Here is a 21254-nt window from a genome sequence, read left to right as displayed (position 1 = left end):
GATTCCATTTTATTTGTATTCCTTAGCACAATTTAGTAGTATATAAAAATATTCTCCCTTCATGGGTATTGTGCCTTTTCCTCTGAAGAAAAATGCATAAAACCATGGCATGTGCCTAAAAATTTTTATGCTTTAAAAATGTTCCAGTTGGTATCTTAGATTTCTATAACAGGTTTAGTAAAATTTGATGGTAATATTCTATATCAGAAGAGCTCTTACAATTATTAAAATAACTAAGATATAAATTTTATGTTTGTGGATTATTTTGCTTTAGTAATATAGTATGTTGAGTCACCAAAATAGATTTCATTTGGAAACTATTTAAAATTCTGATAGTGATCTGACTAGTTATCTCAGTATTGGCATATGATAATCATTATGATTTCTTTTTTTCATTTGGGAAACTTCTTTTAGCTCTGCAGATATTGGACTATTTAAGTATATTATTATTTAATCAATTTTGAAAAATTACATTAATGATTGAAAGATACTGGCATCTATTTTAATTTTGTTAAGTTAGTTATTGACTTTATAACAAACACACATAAATTTATAAGCTACCATGCATTCTTGGCATTTTATAAACCTCAGAAAAGGGCTGTTATCCCTTGCTTGCCCCAGAGGATAACAGCATTAATAAAATTGAGTGCACATTAAACCAGTGCTTTCAAGTGTCAAAATATTATTAGGTGATGGCAGTATTAGAATTCTTGAATCTGACATTTCTTTTTAAGTAGACTGATGTTGTTCCTTCATTATTCTTGTTGCTTTGGCAGCAATATGAATATTCCTGAGTAGATGAATGAAGGCGGGAATGCAAGGGATTATAGTATATCAAGACAAACTTGATTTCAGAAACAAAAACCTTTCCTAATAATTTTGAGTAGATTCATATTTTCCTTTTGAATCACTTTTATCATTGTGTTAATGATCTTGAGTGTTTTAGCATTCATTATTCATTCAGTAACAAACTTTCACTAAGAGCCTGATTTGTACTAAATACAGTTAAGTGCAGAAATAAACAAGATGCTACTTCTAATGATGTCTATAATTTAGTAAAGTACTTGAACGTGTAACAGGATATTTTGGTTGGATAGGGTCTGGGTGTTCCAATGCTTAGGGAAAGTGAAGTTGAGCAACACCTTTCACCTCCCATCCAGATATCCATTTACTTTCAGTGATTTGCCTAATAAGGTGGAAATTCAAATCTCAGAGAAATGAGATTTGAATATTGTCTACGTTGAGATTCAAACATACAAACATTTGGGCTTCCCTGGTGGCGCAGTGGTTGAGCGTCTGCCTGCCAACGCAGGGGACACGGGTTCGTGCCCCAGTCCGGGAAGATCCCACAAGCCACGGAGCCGCTGGGCCCGTGATCCATGGCCGCTGAGCCTGTGCGTCTGGAGCCTGCGCTCTGCAACGGGAAAACATACAAACATTTGATCAAGTGGAATGGCCTCATCAAAGGCCAGATTATAAAACTATTCAAGTTATTAAAACTATTCAGAATAGTGAAACAACCACTTTTTGAATATCTGGCTAGAGTACCAAGTACTTTATAGACTGGTGACATGGTGATACATTCACAGATTATAGCCCCTTGTCTCATGGAGCTTACACTCTTGTGAGGAATGTTGAAATTAAAGTAATAAAGAAGCAATTAATTGCAGTTGTGATGAAGACTGTAAGAAAAAAGTCACAGGAACTATGAGAATGTATAACAGGATCCTGACCTATTCTTTAGGGATAAACAAAGACTTCCTGAGGAAGTGATATTTCAGCTGACACAGGAAAGAAGGCTAGGAGTTCTGTAGGTGAGCAGAATGGATAAGAGTATTCTCAGCAGATAGAACAGCATATGCTTAGGCCCTAAGGTGTGAAAGACGATAGCTATTCCCAGGAATTGAAAGAAGCTGAGGAAGAGAGTGAGCTGGGGAGAATGGCATGTGAATAGAGGCTGGGAGACTTATTAAGGAGCCAAATCATTTAGGGCCCTGTGTGCCATTTTAAGGATTTGAGACTTTATTCTAAGCTATGGGAAACCAGATCCAGTAATAGATCCTGAGATCAGAATGTAGTGGGGTTCCGGTTATAGTGTAGCATCTGATATAGAAACCCACCTGGATCTAGCCCTGATAATAATAATATGTGGTTACCCAAGGGAAATGGCTGTGTATATAAACTTAAAGGGCTGTAATACTAAGCTGTAACATTCAGGAGTCCAGCAACTTGCTGTTGGAATTGTTAGAAACATTTAGGCCAAATCACAGATATGGAAGAAAAACCTCATCACATCTGAATGTCTGGAATAAGTTTATCCTCATTATTTAAACCTTTTTTTCCTCCTCAGAAAAACGTTTTTTTCCAGTTTTTTTTTTTTAAGGTTGTTTGGCCAGAAGTATTATTAAAGCAGGTTCTAAGTGGATCTTGAAATTCAAAAATTAAAATCTAGTTTAAATCTAAGTATTCCATCTACACTGACAACTTATAATTTTCCTTGGACAGAGAAAAATGAGATAACCAAACTCTCTGTTCCCATCCCTCCTGCAAAACAAACAAACAAATATAAAGTTACAAAATAAATGGATGAATTGCTGAGGTATTTTTAAATTAAAAAAATTTTTTCCCGGGCTTCCCTGGTGGCGCAGTGGTTGAGAGTCCGCCTGCCGATGCAGGGGACACGGGTTCGTGCCCCGGTCCGGGAGGATCCCACATGCACGGAGCGGCTGGGCCCATGAGCCATGGCCGCTGAGCCTGCTCATCCGGAGCCTGTGCTCCGCGGCAGGAGAGGCCACAACAGTGAGAGGCCTGCATACCGCAAAAAAAAAAAGATTTCCCATATTTCTTAAAGGAATTCTTTGGGTTTGGGGGAGGAAACATTTAAAATCACAAAATTTTCATCAAGTCTGATTGATAGCCTTTTCTTTCCAATACTCATATCATTGTATTTCCTTAGGAAAAAAGCCACATCTGAATATAGCTACAAGTTAAACCTTTGGATAATTAATAAAGCAAATAAAATTTTGTTTGTTTTTGAAAAATTCTGAAGTTATTTTCCTGTTTTTATCTCTTTTTTTGGTGAGAACAAGAAATTTTTAACCTTTATATTTTACTTTTGCTCTCATAGTAGGTTGAAGGTTTTAAAAGTGAGTTTATCACCCTGGGGACTTGTAAGGTTGATTGACACTTAACTTATTCTGTTGGCACAGAGCATAATCAGTAGCACTACCTCAAGGGAAACAGTGGAATTGTTTCTTAACCTCTCTGAAATTAATTTTTTTTCTTCAGAGCAGAATTTTAGTTGTAGTAGATTTTAATCAATTTACTTAGATCCTCTTAAAGCCTACAGGGTGCAGATATATAGATGGGCTTCAGGTGAGTGTGTCACTTGTTTTTTTCCAATTATAAAGCCTTAAGGTCAAAGATAATATAAACTGTAGCAGACATCAGTGTTTACAGCATTAGTCTTTACTGTTTTTCACTGAGATTAAGGTTTGATACCTTGGGAATGAGTTCAATTTATGCTTTCTACCTTTGGGACGGACAATCCCAGTGTGCCAAGGAATATAGTAAGCTACATAATAAGTCATAGTATAATTTCCTATCACATCAAAATGACCAGATTTGTTCTTTAAAATTACTTAATAGCAGGGTTTCTCTAGCTTGGCAGTAGTTACATTTTGGGCAGGATAATTTTTTGTTGTGAGTGATGTCCTGTGCATTGTAGGATGTTTAGCTGCATCTCTGGACTTACCTGTAGATGCCAGTAGCAAGTGTTTCTCCCTCACCAGTTGTGACAACCAAAAGTGTCTTCAGATAGTGCCAATATCTTCTGGTAGGCAAAATCACTCTCAGTTGAACACCATTGTTTTATATAGTGAAACATACAAGTGTATGTCATGAATTAAAATGAACAATCTACATTTATTTTTTAGTTATTTTTTATCAAGTTGAAAAAAATCCAATAAAATTTTTACTAAGAGCCTGATTTATACTAAAAACATTAGATGGTTTCTTATATTAACAACCTCTTGGCTTCTACCCCTTTCCCAGCCCCTCCTTCTGAGAAGCAGTGACTTTCACTTCTTTTATCTATTTCATCTGGTATTTACATCCATAATCAATTTTAGACATTACCTATTTACTTCCTACGTGAGATAGGATTTTAGCTCACTTACTCCGCCTTTCCCTTCTTACATCCTCCCAGTATCGTTAAATCACAATTTTTTATTAAATCCATAGTCAATATTCACATTTTCATGACTATGAAAACATTGTTCACTGTAGTCAAATGATTTCCTTCCTTCCTTTAACTTTTTTATTTTTTCTTTTAAAAATATCTTTAGGGACTTCTCCGGTGGCACAGTGGTTAAGACTCTGCGCTCCCAATGCAGGGGGCCCGGGTTCGATCCCTGGTCAGGGAACTAGATCCCACATGCATGCCACAACTAAGAGTTCACATTGCCACAACTAAGGAGCCAGTGAGCTACAACTAAGGAGCCCACCTGCCCCAACTAAGACCCAGCACAACCAAATAAATAAATAAATATTTTTAATATATATATACCTTTAAAGAAATCTTTAATAAATCTGCAACCTCTCAATACAGTTTTCCTATGAGACCTGTCAGATAATAGGCCAGTTCTTTTTCTCCCCCTGAAGACATCCCTTTTGGAGCCTTCTGATCTCCTGCTTCAATGAAGACTTAAGTTGCTCTTTAAGCTCACTTAACTGCCAATATCCTGAGATTTCCCTTTGCTGTCATCCTAGGAATTTGATTTGCTTGTCTTCTGTGTTGGGTCCCAAGTTTCCTGGATCTCAGACCTTGTTCCTGTTTCTTGTTTCTTATTTCATCTTTGTGGTACATATCCTCCAGCAGTTTCCCTATGCATCGGTTTCCTCAGCCTTTCTGGACTCCTGCTGGCCTAACTGGCTTATTTCCCATCAGTAGCTCTGTGGGTACTTCGGTTTGAACTTTCTCCTCTCTGCTTAGTCATTTAGTCTGCTTTTCACAGTCATATATTTGGGTTTAAGGTTACAGATGTCTTAGTTTAATTGAAGATAGAGACTATTTCTCTTTCTTGTTTATCTTTTAATTCGGGGTCGGGTTTTAAGAGGCAAGGAAAGGAGAAAAATTTTTTTGCCTTCCTGAAACCAGAAGTCTTCATTACTTTATAAGATAAAGTATGAGACTTTGACGTGCTATGATCCCACATGCTTTATTCCCACACTCACACATTCACTTTTGAGAAGCTCTGAATCAAACATTCCTAACAATAATATTGCAAAGGTAGAAAGTAACAAATGTTTTTTAAAAATCAAACACTTACTTATGTTTGAAAGATGTTTGGATATAATAATATAAAAATCTAGATGGCAAAAGTATCAAAATTCATTTTTTGGGCTGTGGAGGTAATAAACGGAGTTTTAAGTATGTTTAAGTATGTTTTCAGTGTTTTCCAGTACTCACATAATCTTTTATGTGCACATTTTCTCTTGCTCATGTTCATTTTTAAAGGTATTTAATCATCTGAACTCTTGAGTCTGAGCCTCCTCTCACTGGGATTAGCTTCTACTTTCTATGCCTGCCATTGCCACTAAACTTTTGTGGAGTCCTCCCAGGGCCTCAGTGCTTAGTCTTACATCTTCTCGTATCCACAAGCCTCTTCCATGAGAGACCTCCTTATCTTCCAGGGTTGTATAGGAGCAGGTGCAGATCTCTATCACTTGCTGAATGCAGCAGTACTCATCCCCCTTAACAAAACCTCTAAATATTGGCTCATTCCTTCACGAGCCTAGGGTTCCATATACAGTCTCACATTGCTTTCTTATGTAAGACAATATTTCATTTTGTTAGTTATTATTGCTAGAAGGGTTTTATTCATAGTATTTGGCTCTTGTATGAGACTTTAACAAGGGAAGCTCTAGATTGTAAGATATATGTAAGGACTAATATTTAGACTAATAGAGGACAATCCGGTACTCACTCTGTAGATTACGCCACTAACATATTTTATACAGTTCTCTTCAAATACAGCTCATAGGCTGCAAAGTGGTCAAAAAATATTTTGAAGGATATTAAAGAGTGCTAATGTTAGTTATAATTTCTCAGAAAATTTAAGATCAATTGCAGAAGTCATTTAGAAAAAGGTATGTTTCAAAACTAAATAGTGTTCTCTATGAGTCTTGCCAATGTACATATTTTCATTGATATATGATGAAAAAGTAGCCACTCCATAAGCTGAAGAAACTTTTTTTTTTTTTTTTTAATTTTTTTTTTTTTTTTTTTGTGGTATGCGGGCCTCTCACTGTTGTGGTCTCTCCCATTGCGGAGCACAGGCTCCGGACACGCAGGCTCAGTGGCCATGGCTCACGGGCCCAGCCGCTCCAGGGCATGTGGGCTCTTCCCAGACCGGGGCACGAACCCGTGTCCCCTGCATCGGCAGGCGGACTCTCAACCACTGCGCCACCAGGGAAGCCCTGAAGAAACTTTTAAGTCACCTAAAATAATGTGTCCTTATGTTGAGTAGTGTAGGTTAAGTGCCTTCAGAGAGAGTTGATCTAAGTGTCAGAACTCTAAGGTAGATGGCCTACGTTGTCTGTCAGTCCTATGACTTTTCTCATTTACATGCAACAATATATTACAACAGCATGCCACCCAAACCTATATTGGTTTTTAGAAATACAGGATAAGTAATGACTCTCCAGCCTGCATACCTCTAATATATGATGCTTTACAGTTTTGTGTCCATTGTCATTTCTTTCTTGAACCAACTCTATGAGGTAATGCGGGCAGGAATTATTTTCTTCCATTTACAGAGGAGGAAACAGAAAGGAAGCTAAATGGGGTACTGTGACTTACCCAAGGTCAAACAACTAATAAATGTCAAAGCTTTGACTCTAAGCCGTGTGCTTTTTCCATTATATCTCCTTTCCTCAAAAAAAAAAAAAAAAATATATATATATACATATATATAGTATTTTCTAGAGATGATAATTTAAGCATTTTCAGGTTTATCTGGATAATATTTTATTATGGATAGCCTTTAAATTGCAACAAAGCCTATTTTTCTTTAAAAAAATTTTAAACTTAGCCCTTTACAGAATAAGCATATATTGTTGTTTCTTACATGTCTTAAAGTATTAACTGTCTTTTTTTTTCTTTTAATAGAAAAATATTAATTTCTGCTTTTTTCCTGGGCTCTTATCTTGACAAATTATTTTCATAATTTAAAAAAAGCACTAAGATCTAATGCTCCATACTGACAGATGTTTTTACATTATTATTATCTAAAGCCTTTATTCAGAATTGCTTGAATGTTACTGTGTTACCAATAAACTATTCTGGGCTAGTAGCTAAATTATTATAACCACTTGAGGTTGAATATGTTGAGAGCAAGAGATGCTTGATTTGAGGGGAATATATTTTGTTCTTTTTTTTATATTTGAAATTTTTAGCCTGTTTATTTCAACACTGACAATTTATGACACAAAGTATAACAGGTTTCTCTGCAGAAGTGTCTTATTCAAAGCAACCTTCGAGCATATGTGAGATAAGATATTATTGTTACTATGTCTGTTACTATGTCTTGATTCTTATTTCTTGGTAGATTACTGTGGTCACCTCCTAGTGTAGTGTAACAAGGAGAGTAAGTAACAATTGAAAACCATTTCGAGTGTGTGTGTGTGTTTGTATGTGTGTATTTAAGTCTAAAAGGGAGCCTGGCTTCTTAGCTCTTGGCAGAAACCCATTTTTCCCCATTTAAAACAATATATATACTATATTTGGTTAACTTGGTGTTTCAGAAATTTTGAAAATATGCCAGATGAAATAAAACCAGCTATATTCCTTTTATCTAGCTAACTTACTTCATACACAAGCTCTTATGCTGAGTTTAGAACTCTAACCATTGGAATTTATATTGTGATACCCTGATAAAAGTGTTTACACTGTGATGATATGGAGCAATAAATGTCTAATGCACAGTCTCTGTCTTCCAGATTTGGTTTGCTATAAATGTTTACATTTTAGATTCTGTACCTTGGCTAAATATAAAACTGTTCTTGAGTGTTTGCTAGACAAATGTGTTTATTTTTCTGAGGCAAAGTTTTCTTACTATTTTTAATTAGTAAGTTTAGCTGATCATTTATTCTTAGTCTTATTACCAGGCTTGAACTTTTGTCATAAAGCTTACATACAAGAAAATAAAAGTATATTCTGCCTATATTGATTGCTTTTAGGAAAGCATTTCTTACTGAAATCATAATACATGTGTATACGAATTGGGACAAATTCCACCGTCTTTCATATGACGCAGTAGTAAAGAGATGCATTTATAGCTCCAGCTCCTATTTCTCACACCATTTATTTCTTCAGAAGCTACTTATAAAACTTGTAAAAGGCTACTCTTGTCCAGAACTACTTAAAGCCAGCACTGTTGGGTTTGACTAAGTGGAAAAAAAGAATATTCAAAATTGTGATTTAAATTTTTGGTTGACATATACAGTATGATCCTTTTGGTTATTTTATATATACTATGGCTATCAGTAGTATACTACTTACACTGTCTCCAATAAAACTGAGTCATTGGAGGACTTAAGGAACTTACTGTTTGATCTCAAGCATTTTGTAATGTTAAAATCAGGATCCAAACCCATATAACTTCTGCTTGAATGCTATATGGGTATTTTAACATAATTCCCTAAGTCCCACTTCAGTCTTGATTATCTATCTTTGCTCTTCAGGATCTCACCTCTACTTATATCAGGTTAGCCTGTGATGCAGAGATATTTTCAGCTCTCTAGAAACTACCATATTAAGGGTGTTTTTCATTTTGTCTGAATGTTGAACTCCAGTTATGAAAAAAAGGTTTGTGAATCAGTGTAGCATCTGAACCAATGGGTTACAAACACAAGCTGCTACAGGAGTTAAATAGATTATTTAAATGAGTGAGCTAGTTGAGAGTTGGCATGGGCCTTCAGTTTGCAACCTTTGATAAAATAGTTTGCCTTCTCTCTGCTGTTCACCTACTCCTCCAAAATTACACATACACTAATTTATTGGGGATGGGGAGCAAGTGGTTTAAACTCCTTCCAGAGTGTACAATTAAATATAGCTTTCTATTTGGGGAAAGCCTTGTAAAATGTATTTGAAAAGTAATATTAACTGGTTTAAAAGATCATCTTTCCAAACCACACTTGAGCTCACTTTATGGTGTTTACTTTCTGTCAAAACTTAGAAAAAACATTCACAGTTAACTTCCATAACATAAAATGTCTGTCTCATTAGGCATTAAAGAAGCATTGGTCAACAGGTATAATGCTATTAGACTGTATAGCTAATGTGAATGTGGACATGACCTCCCAAATAGATCAAAGACTAATCTCTTTGACAGTTACAAGATGGCAGAGCTTGCCATGGGCCTTTTGCTGCTGCACGTTGAAACTATTTGTTTGGAAAGCATGCCTGAGGGATGAGAGTCTGTTTATAAGGATGAGCAGGTAAAAGTAAAATGTTGTCTTTTGACATTTCAACTAATTCCTTCTAGCCTTTGGTTTACTTAACATTTAGGCTATTTGCTGGCAGGAGAAACTGGCTTTTTCACATATGCTTTATGTCATTTTAAATTGGGCATTGATTTTCATACCTGATAGTTCCTAAGTGTACAATGAAATAGATTCTGATGTCATTAAAAAGAGGTGTACTGTCTTTCTACCTTTTCCAAACCCTTAGTTTTGCTTTCCCTAATTAAATGTGCTCACCGAAAGACAATTTTTAAATTTATTTTTTAAAATCTACTTCTTTATATAATAAAAAATATTTCAAAGTTAGCCTTTATATATATTTACTTTCAAAAGTTTTTTTTTCTTTACTTTTTACCTAAAATAATTTCCCTAGGTAAAATATTGGCAGTAATTTAAAGGCCATTTGGATTGTAAAAATTATTTGAAAATTTGCAAGAAGTTGAAATAATGTAGTCATACATAAAAGTTAATTCATTTTAATGAAAAATAAAAGACCAAGGAGAGAGAATTTTATTTAATCTAATATTTGCTATATTACCTCTAAATATTTCATTTATAACTAATATTTCCTAAAGCAACTGTTGTCATAGGCAGAGTGATCATTATAAAGTATTTGTTTCAACATGGTATAGTAAATTTTGAAAATCCTTAAGCTATTATGTCTGGCAAAGGATAAATGCAAATTTGGGGGAGGGGAAATAATGTTAATATAGATAAATGCTTAGTTATATTTTGAGAGATAGGTAGGAAATGTATAGTTGGATAGAATTTTTAAGTATTCTTCTAATCTCTAAATATTATAATATACTTTATTGCTGAATTGTCAGAAATTATTTTTTTAATATTACCTAATATTTCCTATGGTGCCATATTATTCACTATACTACTTTAAAAAGCATATTCTATGACGCTTAAAGGAAAGTTTACTTTATATTCAAGTTATAAAGCTTTAATTTAGAAATTTTACAGGTTCTTTTGAGGGGATATAAAATAAAATGTCTTATATACCAATTTGAAAGCTACTTGTCAGAAGTGTACTTATATATATATATCAGAAGGTTAATAGTATTATAGAGTGTTCTGAAGAGATTTTGTTTTCTCTTAAGTAGTTTTACAACTTCTTAAAACTGTAAATTGTTAATTTATCTTGAAAGTCTGAAATTTTTTCAAGAAAATAACTTTATACCTTTGATTAGGCTTATACTTCAAAAATATACTATTTGATAAATACTTGCCCAGAAATACCACATAGGGGATCTTTAAAAGCTGACTGACTGAAAAGAACAATTCCTACTGTTTCACATTGGATTAACTAGTTGCTAGGAATTATAGTCAGTTTGTGAACTTAAATGCTAGCAGTTTGTTATGTGAATAAATTGTCATTACATTTGAGAACCATTTTTTATTTTAATTAGATTTTAATACTCATTCCATTTTTAAATAGGAGAAAGCCACAATAGAATTGACTTACCTAAGATCTCACTCAGAGGAGCTGTAGGGTGTCCTGACTCTGGGGTTTTTACTCTTAAGAGAGCAAGCTCTGGAGACAGACAGACTAGATTCAAATCCCAGCTTTACTACTTACACACTGGGTCACCTTCCACATGTTACTTAATTCTTTAAAACTTATTTTTCTAATCTGTAAAATGAGGTAACAGTACCTACTTTTTAAGATTGTTATGGGGATTAACTAAGATAATAATACCTATTAAGCACTGTACTGTGCATGGAATGTTATAGCAGCTTGACAGATATTGTTATCATTTATTATTAAGATCTTTGGTTCCCCACTTTTCCAATTTTGACTTTCTGATTAGCTAACTCATTATCAATTTCTATTCTTGGTTTAGAAATTATTTCTTTTTTTCTTTTTTTAATTTTTATTTATTTATTTATTTGTGGCTGTGTTGGGTCTTCATTTCTGTGCGTGGGCTTTCTCTAGTTGCGGCAAGTGGGTGCCACTCTTCATCGCGGTGCGTGGGTCTCTCACTATCGCAGCCTCTGTTGTTGCAGAGCACAGGCTCCAGACGCGCAGGCTCAGTAATTGTGACTCACGGGCCCAGTTGCTCCACGGCATGTGGGATCTTCCCAGACCAGGGCTCGAACCCGTGTCCCCCTGCATTGGCAGGCAGATTCTCAACTACTGCGCCATCAGGGAAGCCCTAGAAATTATTTCTTTAACATGGCTTGAGCCAAGTTTATCTTCTTCCTTAAACATACTTTTCTTTTTGTCTTCTCTTGGTGGGTTACTGGATTCCTTCTCTCAGTGGCTGGAAACTTTGGAGTCATTTTTGACTTTTCCCCCTTTAATAAACCCACATCTACTTTGTCACTTAAGTTCTGTAACTCCACAGTGTTGTTATGAACTGGGTCTCTTTTCCATTCCCTTTGGCTTTCCAGGTAAGGCCCTCATTACTCCTGTATCAGATTCATAGCATGTCTTCATTTCTCAACTCCTCTTTTATACACTGTAATCAAAGTTAATATTTTAGCACTTATATTTACTTGATGGCCACTTGTACTCATTCGTTTCTGTTCTTGTAATCTCTTGCTAGGCAGAAAATATTTTTAACTTGTCTTTGTATTCCTGGTGCGTATCACAGATACCTTACACACAGCCAAAACTATAAATATTGAATGGAATTAGTATTTTTTTAAGTTACCAAAAATTTCTTCTTTTCATTGTATCAATTTTTATACTTTAAATGCGTATTTTTAATGTTTCTACAGCATTCTTTTTTATTTAGTTTCTTTTTTTAAGCTTTATTGAGGCATAATTGACTCTATAGCATTCTTGAGAGCAGCCTAAAACATAACTCCCTTTTTTCATTCAGTTAGTGTATGAAAAATGTGAAATCATAATACATAATTTTCTTTCACTCAAAACTTGGATTTTCTAATACAACATTGTAAATTAACTATATGTCAGTAAAAAAAAAAAAAGAACTAATTTTTTACAAGAGACCTTTTTACAGGAAAAAGCTCATTAACTTATATATTTGAATAGGTCAATCTGATTTGTGTATACCATACATTCTGACCTTGTATAAAAGTAGTTCAGGGCTTCCCTGGTGGCGCGGTGGTTGGGAGTCCGCCTGCCGATGCAGGGGACGCGGGTTCGCGCCCCGGTCCGGGAAGATCCCACATGCCGTGGAGTGGCTGGGCCTGTGAGCCATGGCCGCTGAGCCTGCGCGTCCGGAGCCTGTGCTCCGCAATGGGAGAGGCCACAAACAGTGAGAGGCCCGCATACTGCAAAAAAAAAAAAAAAAAGTAGTTCACTTTTGAGATGATGTAATTTTAAAGATTTTTATGAAGACCAGATGAAGGCTGGGTATGTGGTACCCTTTGGTGTGACATTTCTTTTAATAGGAATGTAGTTTTATGCCCTGTAATTAGTTGAGTTTTTTTGAAAGGGATATGATTATAATATCAAGTTCAAGGACTAAATAGCAGAATTTATTATGATTTCTCTTCCAGAAAAGAAGCAGAAGTTTAATTTAACACAGTCTCTGTGTGTTATTACCTAGATAGAAAATGAACGTACATTTGGTCACTCGGAAAAGTGAGAAATTCTTGATGTCCTTTAACAGTGGAGCATTTGAGTCAATAAATATTGTATCAAATGCATTAGTACTGTTTCAACTCTAATTTTTAAATTTGTTTAGATCATCACTGACTGCTTTTTATTTATTTATTTATTTATTTATTTATTTATTTATTTATTTTTGGCTGAGTTGAGTCTTCATTGCTGTGCATGGGCTTTCTCTAGTTGTGGAGAGCAGGGACTACTCTTTGTTGCGGTGCATGGGCTTCTCATTGCAGTGGCTTCTCTTGTTGCAGAGCACGGGGTCTAAGCACGCGGGCTTCAGTAGTTGTGGCTCATGGGCTCTAGGGCGCAGGCTCAGTAGTTGTGGCGCATGGGTTTAGTCGCTCTGAGGCATGTGGGATCTTCCCGGACCAGGGCTTGAACATGTGTCCCCTGCATTGGCAGGCGGATTCTTAAGCACTGTGCCACCAGGGAAGTCCCTCTGACTGCTTTTTTATGCTTTGATTCTTTTACACCAACCAGTGTCTTTGGTGTGTATGAAGTTATTTTGCTCCAATTGATGTGTTTCGTTTTTTCTATTGATCTGTCTTAAGATTTACTGACTAATTCTTCTGCCTTCTCCAATATGCTGTTAAACCCATCCAATGAATTTTTTTTAAGTTCTTGTATTTTTCAGTTGTAGAATTTCTATTTGGGTCTTTTTTATACTTCCATTTCTCTGCTGAGATTCTCCAAAGTTCAGTCGTTAAACCATATGTTTTTAAGTTATTTAAATATATTTATAACAGCTACTTTAAAGTCTTTGTCTGCTAATTCCAATAGCTGAGCCCTTTCTAGATTGGTTTCTATTGACTGCCTGTTTTTCCTTGATTATGGATCATCTTTCTAGTAATTTCTATTGTATAGAAATTATACAATTTCTATTGTATAGAAACAAAAATATATTTTTGTTTTTGTAGGCAGTTCAATTAGTAGATGATCATCTTGAACTTATATGGACACGATTTGACAATATATAAGGGAGATCTGGGAAAAGCTCAAAGTACAGTCTCTAAATTCTGTTTCCCCTGTGGTCCTTGTTAGAGTTTGGTTTAAGTCTTTTGGGGGGCTAGTTTAAAATTGGTATTGTTCTATATTGTGGTCCTTATTCCTAACATGACACCTGGCCATTTGTATATGTGTGTTTGTGTTTTACTTGATTTTTTATTTAAAATATATATCTTGGCTAAATTTCTATGTCAAAACATATAAATCTGTTTCTTTCTATATGATAGCCCAATATTTATCTCAGAATAATTGTAGTATATTTCATTGACCCACTTGATGTACATTTAGGTTGTTTCTTAATTTTCTTCAATACAAATATGCAATGAGTATTCTCGTACATATTATCTATCTGTACTTATTGGAAAATATAAATACATTTGGTAAATATTTGTCAGTATTCTATAGACAAAAACAATGGAAATGTTAAATTTTCATTTCTTGGTTTACTAGTAAAGTTGAGCATCTTTTCATGTGGGTTACCAGCCATTTATCATTCATCTTTGATGACTTGCTTTCTCACAGATTATTTACTTTTAGTAGTTAGATTTTGTCATTGATTGTGTATGATGAGTTCATTGTATATTAGTTAACAGAACTTTTTCTCCAGGTTTTCATTTGGCTTTCAATGTTATTTATGGTATTTTGAGGCCATGAAAGGTTTTTACTAGGGAAATAAGAGGTCCATCTTTCCAAAACCAGGATCAAGGCCAGCAGAAAGTTTGCCACAACACTGTATGGATCTCTTTATTCCACCCCCCCCCCCGCAATTTCTTTGAGATATAATTGACAAATAAAAATTCCATATATTTAAGGTGTAAAATGTGGTGACTTAATATATATTGTAAAATTACTGTAATCAGGTTAATTAACACAACCATCACCTCACATAGGTAACCATTTTTTCAGCGTGTGATGAGAACACTTAAGGTCTTAGCATATTTCAAGTATACAATACATTACTATTGAGTATAGTCACCATGCTATACATTCAAATCCCAGAACTTACTCATCTTATAACCAAAAGTCACTGATAATTTATACTCTTTAACCAGTATCTCCCCATTTCCTCCACCCCTCACCTACTGCCAACCACCATTCTACTCTTGGGTTCAATGTGATTAACAGTTTTAGATGCCACGTATAAGTGAGGTCATGGCTGTGTTTCTCTGTCTGGCTTATTTCACTTAGTATAATATACTCCAGGTTCATCCATGTGGTTGCAAATGGCAGGATTTCCTTTTTATGCCTGAATAATATTCCCTTATATATACGCATGCGTGTGTGTATGTGTATATATATTTTACATTTTCTTTACCCATTCATTCATTCATCAGTAACACAGGTTTTCATATCTTGCCAATGTGAAGAATGTTGCAATGAACATGAGACTGCACACATCTCTTCAAGACAGCGATTTTATTTCTTTTAGATATATACCCAGCAGTGGGATTGCTGGATTATATAGTAGTTCTATTTTTAATTCTTTGGGGAACGTCCATACCATTTTCCATAATGGCTATACCAGTTTACGTTCCCACCAACAGTGTATAAGTGTTCCTTTTACTCCATACCCTTGCCGACACTTGTCATCTCTTGTCTTTTTTTTTTTTTTCTTCGGTACGCGGGCCTCTCACTGTCGCAGCCTCTCCCATTGCAGAGCACAGGCTCCGGACGCGCAGGCTTAGTGGCCATGGCTCACGGGCCCAGCCGCTCCGCGGCATGTGGGATCTTCCCGGACCGGGGCACGAACCCGTGTCCCCTGCATCGGCAGGCAGACTCTCAACCACTGCGCCACCAGGGAAGCCCCGCAAAGGTTTTATAATATAGTTTGAAATCAGGAAATGTGTTGCCTCCAGGTTTGTTCTTCCTTAACATTGCTCTGGCTATTTGGGATCATTTGTGGTTCCATACAAATTTTAGAATTCTTTTTTCTATTTCTGTAAAAAATGTCACTTGGGGGTTCCCTGGTGGTGCAGTGGCCGAGAGTCCGCCTGCCGATGCAGGGGACACGGGTTCGTGCCCCGGTCCGTGAAGATCCCACATTCCGCGGAGCAGCTGGGCCCGTGAGCCATGGCTGCTGAGCCTGCGTGTCTGGAGCCTGTGCTCCACAATGGGAGAGGCCACAACAGTGAGAGACCTGTGTACCACAAAAAAAAAAAAAGTCACTTGGATTTTGATAAGAGATTTTACTGGATCTGTAGATCACTTTGGGTAATAAGGACATTTTAACAATACTAATTATTCCAATCCATAAACAGGATCTTTCCTATTTTATTTGTGTTTCTTCAATTTCTTTCATCAGTGTTCTGTAGTTTTTAGTGTAAAGATTTTCACCTCCTTAGTTAAATTTATTCTAAAGTATTTTATTCTTTTTGATGCTATTGTAAATGGGATTGTTCTCCTAATTTCTTGGATAGTTTGTTGTTAGTGTGTAGGAACACTACTGATTTTTGTATCCTGCAAAAAAGGATATTTTTATATCCTTACTGAATTCATTTATTAGTTCTAAGAGTTTTTTGGTGGATCTTTAAGCTTTTCTACATATAAGATCATGTATCTGCAAACAGACAATTTTAGTTCTTCTTCTCTGTTTTGGATGACTTTTATTACTTTTTCTCCCCTAATTGCTCCAGCTAACACTTTTAATACTTTGTTGAATAGAAGTGGTAAAAGTGGGCACCTCTGTCTCATTCCTGACCTTAGAGGAAAAGCTTTTAGCTCTTCACTATTAAGTGTGATGTTTCTGTGGGCTTGTCTATATGGCCTTTAGTATATGGAGGTATGTTTCATCTATGCCTAATTTTTGAGAATTTTTATCACAAAAGGATGTTGGATTTTGTCAAGTGCTTTTTCTGCATCTATTGAGATAATGTGATTTTTATCCTTCATTTTGTTATAGTGATGTATCACATTTATTGAGTTATGTATGTTGAACCAATGTGTATTTCAGGGATAAATCACACTTGATCATGGTGTATGATCCTTTTACTGTGCTTTTGAATTCAGTTTTGTTGTTGTTGTTATGAGGATTTTTGCCACTATGTTTATCAGGATATTGGCCTGTAATTTTCTCTTTTTAAAGTCCCTACATGGCTTTGTTATGAGAATAATGCTGACCTCTTAAAATGAGTTTGTAAGTGTTCCCTCCTCTTCAGTATTTCAGAAGCATTTGAGAAGAACTGGTGTTAATTCTTCCTTAAATGCTTAGTAGAGTTTCAGTCTCACCAATGAAGTTATCTGGTCCTGAGCTTTTCTTCGTTTGGGAGGTTTTTGATTACTGCTTTAATGTCCTTACTTGTTAAAGGTCTGTTCAGATTTTTTATATCTTTATGATTATTCTTGGTAGGTTGATTGTTTCTAGGAATTTATCCATTTCTTTTAAGTTATCCATTTTTTTCACATATAATTGTTCATAGTAGTCTCTTAGGATTCATTGTATTTCTCTAGTATCAGCTGTAATCTATGCTTTCATTTGTAATTTTATTTGAGTCCTTTTTTTTGCTTAATTAATTAGCAAAAGTTTATCAGTTTTATTTGTCTTTAAAAAACAACTCTTAGTTTCATTGATTTTTTCTTTTTGTCATTTTTTCTGGTCTGTTTCATATATTTTTGCTCTCATCTTAGTAGTTTCCTTCCTTCTGCTGAGATTAGTTTGTTCTTTTTTCTAGTTTCTTAAGATGTAAAGTTATGTTGTTTATCTGAAATCTTTGTTTTTTCTTCATGTTGGCATTTTTTGCTATAAACTTCTCTCTTAGAACTGCTTTTGTTACATCCCATAGTTTTGGTTTGTTGTGTTTCCATTTTCATTTGTATTGAGATACTTTTTTAAAATATTTATTTATTTATTTATTTTTTGCTGCATCGGGTCTTAGTTGTGGCACAGGGGATCTTCCTTGCGGCCTGTAGGATCTTTCATTGCAGCATGCGGTCTCTTCATTGCAGCACTCACCCTTCTCTCTCTAGTTGCAGTGCGTGGGCTCCAGAGCACATGGGCTCTGTAGTTGCAGCATGGGCTCTCTAGTTGTGGTGCACATACTCAGTAGTTGCAGCACACGGGCTTAGTTGCCCTGTGGCATGTGGGATCTTAGTTCCCTAACCTGGGATTGAACCCGTGTCACCTGCATTGGAAGGTGGATTCTCAACCACTGGACCACCAGGGATGTCCCTCAAGATGCTATTTGATTTCTCTCTTGATTTCTTCTTTGACCCATTGGTTGTTTGGGTGCATGTTCTTCAATTTCCACGTATTTGTGGATATTTCAGTTTTCCTCATGTTATTAATTTCTAATTTCTTACCATTGTGGTTGGAAAAGATACTTGATATAATTTCAGTCTTAAATTTCTTAAGACATATTTTGTGGCCCAACATATAATCTATCTTGGAGAATGTTCCATGTGCACTTGAGAAGAGAAGAACGTGTATTCTATGCTGTAGATTTAAACCAAATCATAACAATAATTAACATTAAATGTAAATGGTCTAAACATCCCAACTAAAAAGCAGAGATTATCAGGCTGGATAAACATAAAATAATGAACTGTTGATGTATGTTTCAACATGAATGAATTCCACAATCTTTATGCTAAATGAAAAAAGACAGACACAAATGATTACATACTGTATAATAACATTTACATAGAATTCTAAAAAAGGCAAAACAGAAAGTAGACCATTGGTTGACAGGGTCAGCAATAAAGGAAATTGCCTGAAGAGGGATAGGAAGGAGTTTTTAGGTAGTGAAAATATTCTAAATTATGATTGTGGTGGTGGTTACATGACTATACATTTATTAAAATTTATCTACGTGTACCTTGAAAGTTTGTGAATTTTGTCATATATAAATTATTTCTCAATAAAACTGATTGACATCACACAGCTAATTAAGTTCATGTAGGCATTTAAGAAATGTAAATATGAATAGAAATGTTTTAAATGAACTGAAAAAAGTTTAGTACTGAAAAACAAATCTTTCTACCCTAATTAAATGATACTCAAAATGTTAGAAGTTAATGAGTTTTCAAATGAGCTTTAATTACGTATTTTTCTATATATTTTTTTAAATTATTAGGTTGAACTAAAGCGACAATATAATGACCAGCATTCAAAATTAAGAGGTCTTTTACCAGGTCGTCAATGGTACGAAATTCAAGCATACAGGGCCTTAAACCAGGCCCTAGGTAGGTAAGTGGAGTGAAATTTAATGTAATATTACTGTAATATTATCTCTGACCAGGACTATTTGTAGAGCTAGTCTTGCTACTTTATTCCTTATAATAAATTTCATGGAATTTTATTTCACTAGAACCCTGGGAACTCTGGTATATTTTCAGTGATAGATGTCAGAAGTGAAAGTTGAAAGAGTCAATGGAATAAATGAAACCCAAAATAAAACTCAATATTTGCTAAAGTTTAAAGATTTATGATTGGTCAGTGAGTATACAACAGAGTGCTCAGTAAATGTTTATAGAAGCTCACGACCAAACAATAAAATTTTATCTTGTGAACATCAGAACCTAAGTGATGATTTTATGGGTAAAAAGCAAACCATTTAAGAAGAGTTAAAACAAACTGTGTTCATGGTACTAAAGAATTCACACCAACTAACAGTAAAATTTAATTATAATACTCTTTTTTTCTAAAGATTCTGGTCCATTAAGATTTGTGCTTTGTGGAACTAGTTTTTAAATCACTATTTTATACCATAATTTCACAGGACATCAACACTTTAAATTTATAAACACTATAATTATTAGATTATTTATAATCTAATTTAACACTTTATGTTCTCTATTTATGAAATTTAATTAGTTTAACCATATAATAGTTTTTTCCTGTGAAGCTGTATGAATAAAATTCAGATAATTCAAATAGAACAACACAGGTTAAGAGTAAAATCATGAAAATATGGCCATTTGACACGTTTTCAGATCAGCCAGAAGACCCACAGCTAACCATTATCTGCCCTAACCAATCTAGAAATTGGACTTTTCTCAAGTGTCTTGTTTACTCACATTAGCTCATTTAAACATAAGCAGGGGCTTCCCTGGTGGCGCAGTGGTTGAGAGTCTGCCTGCCGATGCAGGGGACACGGGTTCGTGCCCCGGTCCGGGAAGATCCCACATGCCACGGAGCGGCTGGGCCCGTGAGCCATGGCCGCTGAGCCTGCGCGTCCAGAGCCTGTGCTCCGCAACGGGAGAGGCCACAACAGTGAGAGGCCTGTGTACGGCAAAAAACAAAACAAAAAAAAACATAAGCAGACCAGCTTGCATTTGAGTTCAGATTTACATATGCTGATGACATGACTGCAACAGCTGGATTTAAGTCCCAGCACACATCACCCACTCCCCTCCCCATCATTTCATAATGATATTCTGCAGTTGTTTCTCTTCAAACTGAATGATTCAGTTTTATGTTTAACCTACTGCCCTTCTCTGCCTAGAAATCCCACTGGTACTTGGCATCAGGTTTCACTGGAAATTGTTCTTGAAGCATTTCATCTACTTACTTTGTCTCTCCCTGTTGATTGACCTGTTTGTTTTATTTTAATATTCAGCAAATAGTTTCTAGGGGAACCTGAATATTTGTTTTGAAATTCTTACCTTTTAGTCATTAGGCTTAATTTCAGGAAAATAAATATTTTTACCTCAGTTGATTATTTTTTCTCTTAATATAAGCAATGCCTCGAATTTTAAGAAACCATTTGAAGCAAAAGTACATTTGTATCCTATTTTGTCATTTATAAACCTTTTCTACATATATTAAACAGGTTGTGAAAGATGAAATTACTTGTCTAATGTCACATAGCTACTAAATGCACCTTCATGTCTTGACACCACCTACATTTAAAACCTTAAGACTTGGTTTTTCATCCTTATGCCTACCTGTATCCACTAAAATTCTCACTATTAAATATAAGCATCTCACTATTAAACTGTTCAACATACCATATCCTTTCATTATTCTTTGCCTTGGCATACAAGTTACCATACAGTTCATTTGGCAAGTCTACCAATCAAAACCTAGTTGAAGAGGTCATGTCCTTTATGAAGACTTTTTTTTATTTCTCCAACTAGAGTTATTTACTCCTTAGGAAACACATAGCACTTTATACTTATCTCTATTATAGCATATATC

The 21254-nt window shown here is 35.2% G+C and overlaps 1 protein-coding gene across 5 annotated transcripts in view; it reads left to right on the top strand.

The window, feature by feature from the left end:
• BRIP1 (BRCA1 interacting DNA helicase 1) overlaps positions 1-21254 on the top strand; it is a 181539-nt gene that overhangs the window by 131729 nt on the left and 28556 nt on the right. For all 5 annotated transcript variants that reach the window (XR_014291856.1, XM_082603177.1, XM_082603176.1 and 2 more), the window contains one exon: positions 19189-19301. Coding sequence is in view for 4 of the 5 variants with exons in the window: in XM_082603177.1 (XP_082459303.1) it covers positions 19189-19301 (113 nt within the window). In the remaining variant the exon portion in view is untranslated. The remainder of the gene's footprint in view (positions 1-19188; positions 19302-21254) is intronic.

Source organism: Mesoplodon mirus, assembly GCF_964341445.2.
Source record: "Mesoplodon mirus genome assembly, chromosome: 18".
In the NCBI taxonomy this organism is placed as follows: domain Eukaryota; kingdom Metazoa; phylum Chordata; class Mammalia; order Artiodactyla; family Ziphiidae; genus Mesoplodon; species Mesoplodon mirus.
Note: the sequence above shows the minus strand (reverse complement) of the source record. Positions and strands in the feature narration are given on the sequence as shown.